At 41.3% G+C, this 16,778-nt stretch overlaps 1 protein-coding gene across 1 annotated transcript in view; it reads right to left on the reverse strand.

The window, feature by feature from the left end:
- The window catches only part of syne1b (spectrin repeat containing, nuclear envelope 1b), a 191,224-nt gene that overhangs the window by 65,317 nt on the left and 109,129 nt on the right, over positions 1 to 16,778 (reverse strand). The window contains exons 75-87 of the mRNA XM_061743971.1: positions 15,069 to 15,406; positions 11,319 to 11,463; positions 11,015 to 11,233; positions 8,831 to 9,099; positions 6,370 to 6,535; positions 6,138 to 6,293; positions 5,909 to 6,061; positions 4,298 to 4,480; positions 4,079 to 4,216; positions 2,558 to 2,743; positions 2,342 to 2,464; positions 1,230 to 1,412; positions 437 to 580 (exon numbers count right to left, since the gene is read on the reverse strand). Coding sequence (XP_061599955.1) covers positions 437 to 580; positions 1,230 to 1,412; positions 2,342 to 2,464; positions 2,558 to 2,743; positions 4,079 to 4,216; positions 4,298 to 4,480; positions 5,909 to 6,061; positions 6,138 to 6,293; positions 6,370 to 6,535; positions 8,831 to 9,099; positions 11,015 to 11,233; positions 11,319 to 11,463; positions 15,069 to 15,406 — 2,403 coding nt within the window. The remainder of the gene's footprint in view (positions 1 to 436; positions 581 to 1,229; positions 1,413 to 2,341; positions 2,465 to 2,557; positions 2,744 to 4,078; positions 4,217 to 4,297; positions 4,481 to 5,908; positions 6,062 to 6,137; positions 6,294 to 6,369; positions 6,536 to 8,830; positions 9,100 to 11,014; positions 11,234 to 11,318; positions 11,464 to 15,068; positions 15,407 to 16,778) is intronic.

The raw sequence follows: 16,778 nt of genomic DNA on the forward strand, positions 1-16,778 counted from the left end.
AAAAGGTTAGTGTTCAACGTCGCTACGTGTAATTTTTAATGTGCAACACCGGTGCATCGGCAAAAATAGTCCCCAGTAATTCACTTCCGTTGTGGCTTTTTTATTTGCGTCGTTTTTTTATTTTATTTGCAGCGTTTCTTTTATTTGCAGCAGCGTTTCTTTTTGTTTGCAGCGTTTATTTTATTTGCAAAGCGTTTATTTTAAACCTTTTATTTGTATCCATAAAAACAAACTTTGAACAGTGACGTATTTTATTGACAATAGATATGAAGTGCTGTTGTCTAATTCCATCATATTGCTCAGGTCATGCTGATAAAAGGACATAATAATAAGACACTTATTGTTGCATCATTTCTACACAGTTTCTACATATTCATGGAAGCAGCGTAAGCGTTTGGAGTTTTATGGGTTAAAAGAGTGAGTGAAGGTGTTTCACCTCATGGTGGAGGATCTGAGCCTGCAGCTCCTGGATGTTATTGGTCGGAATCGGTCGGTCCTGAATGACCCGATGTGCTTCCTCAATCAGCCTCTGAAGATCCCTCACTTCCTGTTCGTATTGCTCGTACTGAACCACTGCCTCCTGGATTCAAAAAAGGAAGTAACTTTGTCATATTTGGATCCCGGCTTTGCTTTGATCCACTAGGACAGGGGTCGGCAACCCAAAATGTTTTAGAGCCATATTGGACCAAAAACGGAAAAAAACAAATATGTCTGGAGCCGCAAAAAATGAAAAGTCTTGTATCAGCCTTAGAATGAAGACAACACATGCTGCATGTTTCTATATTAGTTATAACTGGGGGAAGATTTTTTTTTCATTATGCACTTCGAGAAAAAAGTTGAAATGTCGAGAAAAAAGTCAAAATTTCGAGAAAAAAGTCAAAATGTCGAGATTAATGTTGAAGTACAATCTCGAGAAAAAAAGTCGAAATGTTGAGAAAAAAGTCAAAATGTCGAGAAAAAAGTTGAAATGTCGAGAATAATGTTGACGTACAATTTCAAGAAAAAAGTCGAAATGTCGAGATTAAAAAAAGAAAAAGGAAGAAAAAAAGAGAAAAAAAGGAAAAAATAAGAAAAAAAAGAAAAAAGAGAAAAAGGAAGAAAAAGGGAAAAAAGAAAAGAAAAAAAAGGTCAAACATTTTTGAAAAAGCTCCAGGAGCCACTAGGGCGGCGCTAAAGAGGCGCGGGTTGCCGACCCCTGCACTACGGTCCCACTGTGCCTCCCACTGCACCTGTAGGATGTTGCACTGCTGTATGGCCACGTGCTGCAGCTGGCTCGCCTCCTGCTGCAGACGGAGAGCCGTGCGGCAGATGGCCAGGTTGGGCATCACCTCCTCTGGAACCTGCAGAGCGCTCTGGCACATCTGCACGGCCTGCACCTGCTGCTTGAAGCTCTCCATGTCGGCCAGAAGACGCTGAGAAAACCAAGGGACGTTCAGGCGTAACCGTCACAATCACAATCACAATCATCACAATCATCACAATCAGCTCACAGTCCAGGTTATTGATTAACCCTTGTACTGTCTTTGGGTCAAAATGACCTCATTCTCCTGTCCTTCTTTCCTCCTGCTCTCTCCTTCCTTCCTTCCTTCCTTCCTTCCTTCCTTCCTTCCTTCCTTCCTTCCTTCCTTCCTTCCTTCCTTCCTTCCTTCCTTCCTTCCTTCCTTCCTTCTTCTCCTCCTTCCTCCCTTCCTCTTTTCTCCCTTCTTTCTTTCCTTCCTTCCTTTTCTCCTCCTCCTTCCTTCCTTCCTTCCTCTTTTCTCCCTTCCTTCCTTCCTCCCTCCCTTGTTCTCCTCCTCCTTCCTCCCTTCCTTCCTTCCTTCCTCCCTCCCTTCCTTCCTTCCTTCTTCTCCTCCTTCCTCCCTTCCTCTTTTCTCCCTTCTTTCTTTCCTTCCTTCCTTTTCTCCTCCTCCTTCCTTCCTTCCTTTTCTCCCTTCCTTCCTCTTTTCTCCCTTCCTTCCTTCCTTTTCTCCCATCCTTCCTTCCTCCCTCCCTTGTTCTCCTCCTCCTTCCTCCCTTCCTCCCTTCCTTCCTTCCTTCCTTCCTTTTCTCCTCCTCCTTCCTTCCTTCCTTCCTCTTTTCTCCCTTCCTTCCTTCCTTTTCTCCCTTCCTTCCTCTTTTCTCCCTTCCTTCCTTCCTTTTCTCCTCCTCCTTCCTCCCTCCCTCCCTCCCTCCCTCCCTCCCTCCCTTCCTTCCTTCCTTCCTTCCTTCCTTCCTTCCTTCCTTCCTTCCTTCCTTCCTTCCTTCCTTCCTTCCTTCCTTCCTTCCTTCCTTCCTTCCTTCCTTCCTTCCTTCCTTCCTTCCTTCCTTCCTTCCTTCCTTCCTTCCTTCCTTCCTTCCTTACCTGTCTCTGGGCCAGCTGCTCTTTCAGGCTCTGCCGGGCCAGTTCTGGGGACGTCAGCATGGCCTGGACCTGCTCCAGCGCCACGTGTAGAGCCTTGACTTCATACTCCAACGCCTCCATGCTCTAGAAATAAAGTCCATATTCCAGAGTGTGAATTGTAAACTCGAAGCACAGCGACGTTACGAACAAGCAGCAGAACGTTGCTTTAGTCCCGACCTTGTCGGCGTCCTGCAGGCTCTGCAGCTGAGTCTTGATGCTCTGCTGAAGCTCGTCCGTGTGCCGACTGAGTTCACAGACCTGCTGGCTCATGGTCTCCACCTGCAGCACCTCGGACAGAAGGTCCACCTTCTCCGCCATCGATTCCAGGTCTCCGTGCAGCTCCCGAGACTCCCGGAGCACGGCCTGAGTACGGGGGGAACCGGGTGGATGAGAGAAAGGTAAATAACTAAACTGCTATCGTTTAATGGAGAAGGGAATGAGCTGTGAAGAAGATTTATTGAAGAAATCAGCCTGATCAGGACATAATTAATATTATTATATTCTACTTCTTCAGTCTTTTTCTAATTGTACCGTAATAAAAAGTGAGGCAGTAAATGTTTCTCAGTTTAACCTTGAGTTGAACTCAATGAGATGCTCACTGATGAGAAGATGACCTTTACAACCCCCAGTCTTTTTATTTCCGTTTTCTTTCCCACATTTATGAGCGACAACAATTAACTATTCTTAAGTTCATTACTGTTAACTGCAAATTTCCCCTCTGTGGGACTATTAAAGGTTTATCTTATCTCTTATCTTATATCTCTCCTCTTTGGCGTTGTGTTAACTCCCACCAGAAGACCTGTAAACTGGGAAATAACGTGATAAAACCGTAATTGTACTGTGTTCCCTGTTCGTCTGTTTTTTTCTGAGACCTCTGTACCCCCCTCATATTTAAAAAAAAGGGGGGAGAAAAGTTTTATACAAACCTAAAAAATTCTAAAAAATTTAAAAAGCTAAATAAAATATACATAAACTTTCTTAATGTATTCACAATGATAGGAAAAATAACTAGTAAGACACTTAAATACAAAATTGGAGGTTTTTTTCATTTCAATATACAGGACTGTCTCAGAAAATTAGAATATTGTGATTTTCTGTAATGCAATTACAAAAACAAAAATGTCATCCATTCTGGATTCATTACAAATCAACTGAAATATTGCAAGCCTTTTATTATTTTAATATTACTGATCATGGCTTACAGCTTAAGAAAACTCAAATATCCTATCTCAAAAAATTTGAATATTCTGGGAATCTTAATCTTAAACTGTAAACCATAATCAGCAATATTAAAATAATAAAAGGCTTGTAATATTTCAGTTGATTTGTAATGAATCCAGAATGTATGACATTTTAGTTTTTTTAATTGCATTACAGAAAATAAAGAACTTTATCACAATATTCTAATTTTCTGAGACAGTCCTGTATTCACAATGATAGGAAACATAACTAGTAAGACACTTAAAAACAAAATTGGAGGTGTTTTTCATTTCAATATATAATTAACACTTCAAATAAACATTTTGGGTGTTAATTTCGTTATGAAATATGAACAATGACAATAAAGAATCTTGAATCTTGAAAGGATTAAAGTCTGGACCAGATCATTTTTTGAAACTTGTTTGAAACTTCATGTCCACAGACATAACTCCTCAAAGAAAATGAAGAGGTGTATTGATCCCAGTGCCCCCCTCTGACCTGGTACATCCGTATCTGCTCCTGGAGGTGGACGGTGGAGTTCCAGATGATGTTTGCCCTCACCAGGCTCTTGGCTTTCTCAGACCACCTCACAATGAAGTCCAGCATCTCATTATACTCGTCTAAGTAGCAGACGGCCTGAAGAGCCCAGATAAGACACATGTAAGCGTCGGCTCTTGTTAAAGATGTGCAGCATGACGAAGAGCAGAACAAGCCCACCTTCTTGAGCCAGTTGTTCCTGCAGTCCGCCAGCCGCGACGTGTGGTGATGCATCTCCGACAGCTTGCTGATGGCGTCGCTGAGCTGCTTGGCCAGCAGCGGGTTCCTGCGACCGAACTCCTGCACGCCGACGTCCAGCTCCGAGAGGCTGCGGCCGCAGGAGTCCAGGTCGTCCAGCAGACTCTGAAATAAAAGCCATGTGAAAACTGAGAGTCCGTTGCACCAAGGTGACAGAATCTGGTGATCAGCAGTTATTCCTCTGGTTCATGTACAGTTCTGTAAACTATTTGTATTTTCTATCTGATTTAAGCCTTGTGCTGTCTTCGGGTCAGGGAAGGAAGGAAGGGAAGAAGGGAGGAAAGAAGGAAGGAAGGAAGAATGAAAAGAAGGAAGGAAGGAAAGAAGGGCGGAAAGAAGGAAGGAAGGGAGAAAGGAAGGAAGGGAGGAAAGAAGGGAGGAAAGAAGGAAGGAAGGAAAGAAGGGAGGAAAGAAGGAAGGAAGGGAAAAAAGAAGGAAGGGAGAAAGGAAGGAAGGAAGGGAGAAAAGAAGGAAGGAAGGAAAGAAGGGAGGAAAGAAGGAAGGAAGGGAAAAAAGAAGGAAAGAAGGGAGAAAAGAAGGAAGGAAGGGAGAAAAGAAGGAAGGAAGGAAAGAAGGGAGGAAAGAAGGAAGGAAGGGAGAAAAGAAGGAAGGAAGGAAGGAAGGGAAAAAAGAAGGAAGGAAGGGAGAAAAGAAGGAAGGAAGGGAGAAAGGAAGGAAGGAAGGGAGAAAAGAAGGAAGGAAGGAAAGAAGGGAGGAAAGAAGGAAGGAAGGGAGAAAAGAAGGAAGGAAGGAAGGAAGGGAAAAAAGAAGGAAGGAAGGGAGAAAAGAAGGAAGGAAGGAAAGAAGGGAGGAAAGAAGGAAGGGAAAAAAGAAGGAAGGAAGGGAGAAAAGAAGGAAGGAAGGGAGAAAAGAAGGAAGGAAGGAGAGAGCAGGAGGAAAGAAGGAACAGGAGAATTAGGTCATTTTGACCCAAAGCTGATTACTATAATGGTAATTAATGCAGTTTCAAGTCGATAATTGTATCTTTAATATTTAAAATTCAGGTTTCATCTCCAAATTCAGTCCAATTTAAATCAGTAATATTTACTATTCCTTCCTTTTCTGAGGTGGAGGGGGGTGTTGGAGCTGGTTATTCTGCTAGAGGACTTTGGGACTAGTTAGTAGTCGTGTCAATCCTTAAAAGCACTGGAGTCAATCCTCCAATAGTGTAGAAATAGCGGTAGTGCAGTCGCCACACATATCTGATCTCAGCTGATGGATGGAAACATTTATAGTTAGTTCAACATCATCATCCACTTCTCTGTGTTATTGAGCTGCAGTTGAAAACAAGCTCATATGGAAACTAGCTGAACCAGGATGATGGAATACAATCACGCAGGATCAGGACATTACTGGGTTTGTTTTTGGTCTCGGTCTTGAGCTGAACTAGTCTTGGTCTTGTCTCGGTCTTGATACTCTCTGGTCTTGGTAGTGTCTTGGTCTCGGTTTAGGCGTCTTATCTTGACTACAAGTCTACTTCAAAGTCAAGAAAAGACATAGTCAAGCATGCAGAGGTAGAAATAGAGAGCCTACCTTCACCTCTTCTTTGGCATGATCCACATCAGGAGATTTCTCCCTGAATTTATTGGAGATCGCCTTCAGCTTCTCCGACATGTCGTGGATCCTGGAGCTGAAGTCCTCCTTTATTTCTCTGGTTTTCTGATTTTCCCTCTCCTTGGAGAGAACCTGGAACATGGATGATAAAACGGTGAGAACTCATCGGCCCAGGCTGATGGAAACGCTGCGATCCCTGCAGACGTACCTGATCCTCGATGGCGCCCAGCGCCAGAGAGACCTCGGCCAGCTGCATGGAGATCTCCGAGGGGAGGATGGTGTACAGGTCCAGGTACTTGCTCTGCTGCTGCTCCGCCAGTTTGTCCACGTTCTGGCGGTACGTGATCACATCCCCGTGCAGGATCTAAACTCAGAACGAGGACAGGCGTTAGTTCAGTCCACCTCAGACGTGAACGCCCCATTTCAGCTGGACTAGATACCTCCAGCTCCTGCAGCAGGGAGTCGATGTCCGGCGTGGGGTTGAGCAGCAGCTCCCGGGTCTCCTGGATCCAGGCCTTCACCACGCTGAGCTCCTTCTCCACGTCCTCCCGCTCCCTCAGCTCCTGGGCCGTCTGAGCCCGCTTGGTCCGGGACTGCGTCAGGAGGCTGGAGGGCCGACGGGAAAACCCATTCACCTCAACTCCTCAAGTCTTTTGTTTTTGTTTTAACCCTTTGTGACCAGCCGGAGCGCCAGAGCTCCCGTTTGCATATTGCATATTTTCAAAACTTATGTAGAATTACAACCAGTGGCGTAGCCACGGGTGTGTCGGTGCCACCCACAGATCTTTTTTTTGTTATAGTTTTACTAACATGTTGTATTCTATTGGTATGTAATCATGATGTTCAAAATAAAAAAATCTTATTTCCACATGTAAAATCTTCCGTCAGGCGATGTGTTGCGGCACCTGCAACCGAGTGCATGAGTGTTATATTTCACTATGTCCGCTTCATTAGGCACACATAAAGTGTGCTTATTTTATTACTTATTATTATATTATATATATTATTATACGTATTATATATTATTGATTTTATTTGAGAGCACGTCACATGTACTCTCAAACATGGATATGTTTTTTATTACTGATGAGAGCACACACAACGTGTGGATAGGTTTTGTACTGTTAATAAAGCTGGATATACATGCTTTTGAATGTTTGTGAAGGTGTAACATCCAGTTTTGTTGAAAATAAATTTGGCACACCCAGTCTTTGCTGATGCACACCCAATGTCTCTTTTCTGGCTCCGCCACTGATTACAACCAAATAAAAGAGCAATACTTCTTTCTGAATGTTAAACAGGAAGAGTTTCACTTACATATCCTGCATTTAGTGTCCCAGAGTTTTAATCCATTAAATCGTTTTGGAAAAAATCACATAATGATCCAGTAAAATTGCGGAAATCTTCATAATTGACATTGCGGTTTATTTATAGATCCGGTACGTGTTCACAGCTCGTCGTATGTTGATACATCATCACGTTGTCAGCGTGTCGTCAGGTTGGATTTTTTCAGGCCACTTCCCGCAAAAGGGGAGCTGACGTCATTCCCCCGGGAAACTAGTCGGTATGAATTTGCTCTCTTGTTTGTGATTTTTAATCAGAGATTTTCACGAAAGATTACTCAGCGACAACCCACACACACTATACAAGCCCACACAGACACGTATTGTGAAACGATTTACTGTAAGCGAAGTTTTGGAGCTGATCTCAACGCCAGATAAAGACGCGATATCTAAACACGATATATAACATGATATCTCAAAAACTAAAGTATGAATTTCCTGTGGTTTGAAAGGCTTATGTTACTTTTTCCATTGACAATTTTTAGGGATCCAACTATAGGATTTCTGTATTTAGAAAAATATGTGTAAATATGTGTACTTTTTAGCAATTTATTTAGTTTGTATGGACTTTTAACATGCAGATTATTAAAGATTGGCTTATATGGGTTGTTTTGATGCATAGCAAATAAAAATACTCCATAAAATGGCAGGTTAACATGCAGACATGTAGAAATCTGCTTATGGACTTGCTCTATGGTGGGTCATGAAGGCAGAGGTGTCAAGTAACAAAGTACAAATACTTTGTTACCTTACTTAAGTACAAATTTTGGTTATCTATACTTCACTGGAGTAATTATTTTTCAGACGACTTTTTACTTTTACTCCTTACATTTTCACACAATTATCTGTACTTTTTACTCCTTACATTTTAAAAACAGCCTCGTTACTCTATTTCATTTCAGCCTTTAATAAAAACTATCCAGTTAAATTGCTCCATCCGGATAGAGTGAATTTGGTTGTGGTTGTTTCAGATGTTCTTGTCCAGTTTTGTTCTTACATCCGTTCCCTCAGATTCCTGCAACTAAACTTGGATGTACATTCCAATAAAGGTTAGGATAAATGATAACATGCCTCTGAAGTTTGACTTTTTGCACCATTACAATACTTATAGGCAACTAGTCATCATATCTCCTGCTCTCTGAAACACATGTTAATGCTCAATAGTACACATATATGCTTCTTTAATATATTTATATTAACACATGTTAATGCTCAATAGTACACATATATGGTTCTTTAATATATTTATATTAACACATGTTAATGCTCAATAGTTCACATATATGGTTCTTTAATATATTTGCATTATACTAAGATACATTCATTTTCAATGGCTTTTTTCCCCCTTACATTACTTTTACTTTTATACTTTAAGTAGTTTTGAACCCAGTACTTTTATACTTTTACTTGAGTAAAAAGCTTGAGTTGATACTTCAACTTCTACAGGAGTATTTTTAAACTCTAGTATCTATACTTCTACCTGAGTAATGAATGTGAATACTGAAGACACCTCTGCATGAAGGGTTAAAGCAGAACCTGGAGCGGCTCGGCCTCCTACCTTTCCATCTGGTCCTGGACGGCCCGGATCTCCTTCAGGCTGGGCAGCTCCTCCTGGTCGTTGGTGGGCGACGGCACCTCCACGTCGTGCAGCAGGCTGAGGGCGTACTGGCGCAGCAGCGCCAGGGAGGACAGTTCCCGCTCCAGGTCCTGGCTCAGCACCTCGTGCTGGTCCAGCAGGGACTGCAACGTGGCTTTGGACGCCTTTTCTATGGCGCTGTCGGGGAAACGACTCTGGAGCTCATCAGAGACGGCTCGGACCTTCACCATCTACGTAAAATACAGAAATAGTAACTGCAGAGCTACATTTCTACATTTCAGTCTTCTCTAAATCACCTTCAACTTGCGCAAAATGCTGCTGCTGCCGTCTTTTAACCAACACTAACAGACGTGTGCACATCATTCCTGTCCTTAACTTCCTCCATTGGCTTCCTGTCTTTTAAAGAAGTTATCTTAAACTTTTGATTTCCGTTTTTTAAAGCTCTTAAAGCAGCACAATGTAACTTTCAGCTTTTGTTGAGTTTGGCGGCTCCTTTGGACCAAAGCGGTAGTGCTTTACCAGAAAGAACACTACATTTCCCATGAGCACCAGCGCGTACTGCCGAAAAACTCCTGTCCCCGTCGCTGCATTTGTTTTGATAGTGAATGAAATAAGACAGGACGGACTTTCAAAACTACTTTTCTGTTTTCAGCGGTCGTTTGCAGGATGGATAGTGAAGAGGTAATGTATCTATTTTTGGCTAAACAATATAATATGACGAAGTTGAAAATCACTAAGTTCAACTTGGTTTTATTAGTGAAGTCACCCCCGCCCCCCGGTCCTGTTTCAGCGTTTCTCCTGCAACTTTTTCCTGTCACGTTTTTTAGAGGGACTTCGTCATAAACTAGTAGTCCAACATACTTACTAACAAAATACTACATTTACATTTGTATCATAACAATTCTGTCTCTCTTGTCGGACATCCCTCCTCGTCTTTCAGCTCACGCCAGCGAGTGAACCCCGGGCCAATGTTTATTCTTGTCCGGGAATTTTTTTTTTTTTTTTTTTTGTCCGGGCATTTAGCTTGTTACTCTCCCGCTTTCTTTCCTACCATCCACCTCAAAGTTACATAGTGCCAGTGAAGGCGATACAGACCCCTCAGACCATGACAGAGGTTCATTAAACCTGCTGGAAGTTGATGTACCATCACAATGATGATGATGAAATATTAGATTAAGGTGGAAAAGTTACATAGTGCTGCTTTAACGGCCTCGCTCCCTTGTATTTATCTGAGCCTTTAACTGTCCGTAATCTCAGTGGAACGCTGAGGTCAACTAATCAACTTTTGCTGGAAGTCTCGAGTTCAGAATATAAACACTGGGCTCTGGAATGTGCTCCCCGCCGAGATGGGGCTTATTTCTGACTTCAGCATTTTAAATCTAGACTAAAAACCTATTTTTAGTTTTAACACCCAGTAGGGTGATGAGACTTTTATTTTATTTATCTTCCTTTTAATTACTTGGTGTAAAGCACTTTGGCACACTGAAAGGCTGTTGAAAAGTGCTTTATAAATAAAGTACATTACTTTATTTTCCGCATTATAAAGACACTTAAAATCCTTAAATTTTCCCCAAAATCGACAATGCACCCTATAATCCGGGATGCCTTATGTATGAATTTTGTTGTTCTTAATGACCTCAAACCAGTTTAATGTGGTTAAAAAAATCTGTTAACATGTTTTAGTGATTTTGGTAAAAAGCCGCTCTGCTTGATTGATGGTCGACCGTTCAAACACGTTAAAATCATTCATTGGTAGGATAAGGGTTGCAACGTCAGACACTGTCAGGTTGCTAATTATGTAGCGCTGGCAACATCTAGTCAACGTTACCTTACTGTAATTAGATGTCAACGTTAGGCTTTTATATTAAACCCAATTTTCAAATCTATATCATAATCTAATTATAATCAAATGTTGGAATACAACGTTGTTCCAACCTCACACTAATGATTTAATGACCAATGATTTAAAACGTAAGTTTATGTTTCTGTTTTAGTTACAACTGAACGATATCCTGAATTATTGTGAATTAATTGAATAAAGTTACCAGATTGTTTTGTTTTGCTTTATATATGTTTTATCATGCGCCTTATAAAACGGTGCGCCTAATGGTCTGCAATAAAAAGTACATTACATATCTCCTGTACCTTCTCCCTGAAAGTCCTCCACTCCTGCGCCGTGTCCTCCAGGACGCGCTCCTGTCCTCGCGCCACGCTGCGCAGCCGCGTCCAGCGCTGCCACACCGTGGTCATGGAGCGGCTGATGGTGGCCTTGCTGGCGTCGCTGCCCACCAGCTCCAGCTGCGCCGCCTGCTCCTCCAGGCCGCTCAGCTTCTCCTGGAAGCCGCTCACCAGCGACACCAGCGACTGAAAGGAGAGCGGTGGTTAGATGAGACGACCGCTAGGATCAGGGTTCACCGGGGGAAACACGGTGCCGTGCAGGATGTGGTACCCGTTGACCGCGTAGCTTCTCCTCGGCCTCCTGGCCCGTTCCCGCCTTCGCCGTGGAGAACTCGGTGAGCTTCTTCTCAGCCTCGTTCATCAGCTCGATGACGGTCTGCCTGGCCTCCTGGAACTGCTTCCACTGAGCCACGCAGCTGCAGGACAAACAGGTCACGTGTTACCCTGGATTCAAACTGAAAGCGCCACAGGCGTCCGGCTGCCATTCATTTTATACGAAAGCGCTCTGGTTTGCCTAAGTGTAGCTGCGAAAAGCTATTACCAAGAAGTGGCTTAAGTCAGATGCTCCTTCATTAGATGATTGGTACGACATAATTTACGATATCTTTGTAATGGAGAGGATAACGTTCTCTATATTCTGGCTGTGCCCCATTGTTCAAAATTTTTGGAGTGATAAGTGTAATTTTGTGTCTGAAAAAATTGAAACTGATTTCAAATTATTTTGGAAGGATGTGTTGTTTGGTGTTTTTGACCATGTTATGATTAGAACAAAGCCAAAAGAAACATTTATTATTAATTTGTTGATTATCCTTGCAAAATTCCACATCCACAAATCCAAATTCTTACACAAAAAACCCTCTTTTTTTACTTTTCATTGTGAATTAAATCAGTATCTGGACTCTATTAAGTTTTCTACCAATTCAAAAGCAATCAAAACCATAAATGTATGTAAATGTTTTGGCTTTCTGTTATAATTTCATCCCCCCTGGCTGGTTATAATGTGTTGTGCTTTTTGTTTTGTTTTTTATTTGAGTTATACTCTTTATATGTTATAATTCAACGTGAAATTGCATAATGTGAAAAAAAAAAAAAAAAAAAGAGGGTAACGTTCTCTATGAGGCTGCAACAATCCAAATTTGAAGCAATCTGGGAAGATTGGAAAAGTTATATTTCCCTGAGACGCCCTGCTTTTGTTTGAGATGTATTTCATTTACCCATTTGTCTTTACGTAAAGTTTTTTTTTTCTCTCTTTATCTGAATGAAAACACCCCATGTTTATGTTTTTGTTCTTTTTTCTGTTTGCAAGAAAAAGAAAAAAAAGAACAATGGATCGCAGTAGAGATATAATGTTGGTATGCTTGTGTTATGTTGCTGTAATGCTCGTGTGATTCTGAATAATAAAAAAAAAGAAAGCGCGCTGCGAGAGGCGTTGGGAGCGCTGGAGGCGTCCGGAGTGTCAATTTTAAGTTGAAAAATCTCAACTTTATGCAAATGAGCAGCAGGGACGCCGAGGCAGCGTCCAATCACAGACCGGGATTCCCGAAGCGAGAAGCCTCAATGCAGATGGTGCACTAAAACACTTATTTTATCAGGAATTAATATATTTCATCAAGCAAACAATTTTGCTGATTTAACTGCCATTTTTACCTGAACTCTGCTCATATGAAACACGTAAGTGATGGTTGAAGAGCTGGATGGTCCAAACTATTTTATTTGCTACATCGATGCAACGCAAAATAATTAAAACAGGTGCTTATTAATCACAAAACACAGTTTAAACATTATGACCAAAAGTGCTGCTCACCGCAGACCGGGAGCAAGGACTCGCCGATGGTTGCTGTTGATCCGCGGACCAACCTTGTTAAGGAGCATCAAACTCACTCTTATCTATGCGGAAATAATGCCGAAATATAAAGAAGGCTTCCCAAAGTTTGATCCATGGTGAAATAAGAAACTGAAGATATACACAGCTATACACTGATATAGGGATGGGATTAGAAAACCCAGTGTTCCCAGTGTTTAAATTCCTTGGAATTGTTTGCCTTTTTTGCAAACGACTACCTTATCAATTCCAGTGGGCGCGAATGACGTCACCACACAGGTTGCGTAAAACATGACGACAAAGCGGCATAAACGCTAGAAAGTTTGGTTACATTTTACCAAAAAGGATGACAACAGGGCGACTTGCAATACGTGCAATATGGACATTTTAACAAAGGGAGGAAACACTAGCAACATGCAAAAGCATTTGCATACACAGCATGCAATAACTTTTAATGAATGTAGTGTATTTGATCTGGAGTCCGGATTGAATCTTCTCAACCTAGCAGCGGCCAAACTTGTATTTTTTTGTTCAAAGATATAAAACAAAGTTGATGCTAATTAGGAGTGTAACAATATATCGTGCCACGAAATTTCGCGATACAAAAACGTCACGACACGTGTCGTAGAGGTGACAAACTGTAGCGCGATATTGGGTTATTAATATTAATATATTGTGTTTACTAGTAACATCCTATTGGTGCAGCGGGATCACGTGACGACCTCGACCCGCGGACCAAAATCTGACTACGCTCAGAAGAAACTAGTACCATTTTGCGGTCCCATCACGGGACTCGGGGTTTTGAGCTCCGAACTTTTACTTCTAGGGTGAACATGAATCAATCTTTTTCATGATGTAAAGATTGTGTCGTCCCCAAAGGTGGGAGGATGAAACGATAACGGGGTTCACCTTACGGCCTCAGGCTGGAGCAGGTGAAGCTCTTAGGTCTGTCACAAGATAAATAACAGTCATGTTGCATTTGGAGTTTGGGACTTTTCATAGTTTATTTATTTAATTTTATTTATTTATTTTATTTTAGTTGTTACATTTCTGGAAAAGAAAAAAGTCAAGTCATACATGAGAGAAACTATTCAGTTTGTGGCAAAATATTTGTACTTGTATGAAACTGAAGATCATAATGCAAACCTGACATTTACTTTTAGTTCAGTTTGTGGAAAATGGTTGGCCTGGCTTTCTCTTTAAAACTTAAACAGTTACAAAGCATTACAAACTGTAACAATAGGCAAACGCACAGCATTGTAGGGCTGCAGCTATCGAATATTTTAGTAATCGAGTATTCTACTGAAAATTCCATCGATTAATCGAGTAATCGGATAAAAAATATTTTTGTTTAGTTAAAGGGCAATTATAAATATGCATAAGATGTTAGATGTTAATTTATATTACTAAGACTAACTTATATAATCCAGTAGGTTCATGGCTGTGCATTTAAAAACCCTGAACAAATTCACTGCCTTCACTCAAAAAACTAAGGATCTTACCAAGAAATGTTCTTATTTCTAACCTAAAAATACCATTACATCTGATAACACACATAACTTAAAAGGTTAGGTGTTTTTCCCACGTGTTGCAAGCACATTTTAAGTGCTAGTTAAGTTTTAAGTTAAAGTATAGGTTAGAGGAACCTATGTATGTACCGGGTTAGAGGGGGAACATATAGGAGAACGGACCAGAAGAATATAGCGTGGATTGAAATGCATTAAATGTACTCCGGGTGAAATACCTGCTTTGAGCTGCAAAATTAAACGATTCCTCGAGGCAAAGAAAATTCCTCGATAATGTTTTGTAATCGAATTATTCGAGGAATCGTTTCAGCCCTACAGCATTGTTTTGTATTTTGTGTATTTCAAATAAAAGACAATTTTTTCTAGTCATATGTTCCTCCTTAAAGGTTGTTAAAAAAATACTGCTATAATATCGTATCGTTATCGTGACCTCAATATCGTGTATCGTACCGTATCGTGAGATTAGTGTATCGTTACACCCTTAATGCTAATCGGCCTGTTTGTTCTCCTTTTTTCCAAATGAGTATCGATAAGAGAATCCATAAAGAATTGAATCGTTAAACAGAATCGAAAATGGAATCGGAATAAGAAAAATCGTATCAATTCCCATCCCTAAAGCTGACGGTGAAGCGGGAGCATCGCTGTCACGTGACCCGTGACCCGTCCCTCTCACCTGTGCAGGACGTCCTGGTGACACTGCAGCTGGTCCCGCACCTCCACGCCGCGGTGTTTGGCCGACTCCACGCTCAGCCGCAGCTGCTCGCGGGCCGTGGGGTTGACCAGCGTCTCCAGCGACGGCAGCAGCGCCTGCAGCTCCTCCAGGTGCAGGAGGAACTCCTGCTCCGTGGCCATGATGCCGGCCTGCTGCCGCAGACACTCCTCGTAGTTCTCCACGTCCACGCCCAGGCCGGCCTGCTGCAGGAACGACACGGCGTCCTCCAGCCACTCGCACGCCGACTGCATCCTGAAGTGGTACTTCTGGCACAGCACCAGCGCTTCCTCTAGAGTTATCTGAACCCAGCAAAACCCATCATCAATTACTACATCAGAGATTAGGAGGGCTGGGGGTAAACGATTATTCTAAAAACGATTAATCGGGCAATTATTTTATCAATAAGTCGACTAATCTAACGATTATTTTTCTGTTATTCCATTAATAAAAACCATAATGTATCAAAAAAATATAAAAAAATCCTAAAAAATATAGTTTATTAAACAACAGTTTTGCACAGAAAAATAAAAATATAGAATGAAATTATACAAAATAAAAAGTTGTTTACTCTTACAGTCCAACAAAAATCTCTACTGTAAAAAGTTACAAAAGATAAAAAAAATGCATCGCATATTATCGAAATATAATACGTAAAAAAAAACATATTTGGATAAAACAGTACTCTGTTTCACACTAAATTCAATATTTTTATTACATAAAGATAAAGGAATCTTTTAATGGTGGATGGATCAAAAAAAAAACAGGTTTTTGGTAGGAATAATTTTCCGGTGGCACTTTATTTTTTGCTAACTTTTTTAATGCTGGTAAACTGAGTTATGACCAGAAAACATCAAATGTAGGAGCTGATGCAGACCATAATTTGATCATCTGATGTTCGTTTTTGCAATTATTTTGCTTATTATATTTTGTAAATATTATTATTATTATTTAGACGCTCCAACATGTCTAGGGTGCTGGTCTGGTATCCACTCCAAAAGGTGTTTGGGACTAAATATAAAGTATTCACATTCTTTTCATGACTTAGAGCTGATTTTTTTGGACTTTTTGCAGAACTTTGTTGGCTGTGAGGAGGTCGCAGTTTTGGTGCTCCCGGTGTTTGTGGCGATGCGTCAACGACATAATATGACGATGATATTTTCGCCATCGACGCATCGCTGCAGGCCTAGTTGTACTCATCTTATTCTTATTTTATCTTTGTATTATATATTTATTCAGCTGTTTTTAAACTGCTTTGGTCAACCTCGGATATTTTAAACTGCTCTATAACTAAAGTTTGAGTTGAGTTGAGTTAATGAGCAACAGGACGACGGGACGAGCCCCTTCAGGTGCATCGAGAACCGGATCGGCCACCAAGTTCTGAAGCGTCTGAAGATTTAAAGTGATGACTTACTGTCGATGACTGTTTTTGGGGGCTTTTTGTTGGAATGTGAGGAGGTTGCAGTTTCAGTCTCATTCTGCAAAGTTTGAACTGCTTGTTTTGGTGACCCACGTGTTTGTGGCGATACGTCGATGACAGAATATGACGTCTGCGATACAGTAATCCCTCGCTATAACGCGGTTCACCTTTCACGTCTCGCTGCTTTGCGGATTTGCATTAACTAAATAGTCTGCGCTTTATCACTTCCTGTGGTTGCTTAGCAACAAGCTGAG

The sequence above is a fragment of the Cololabis saira genome, chromosome 16, assembly GCF_033807715.1.
Source record: "Cololabis saira isolate AMF1-May2022 chromosome 16, fColSai1.1, whole genome shotgun sequence".
Classification (NCBI taxonomy): Eukaryota; Metazoa; Chordata; class Actinopteri; order Beloniformes; family Belonidae; genus Cololabis; species Cololabis saira.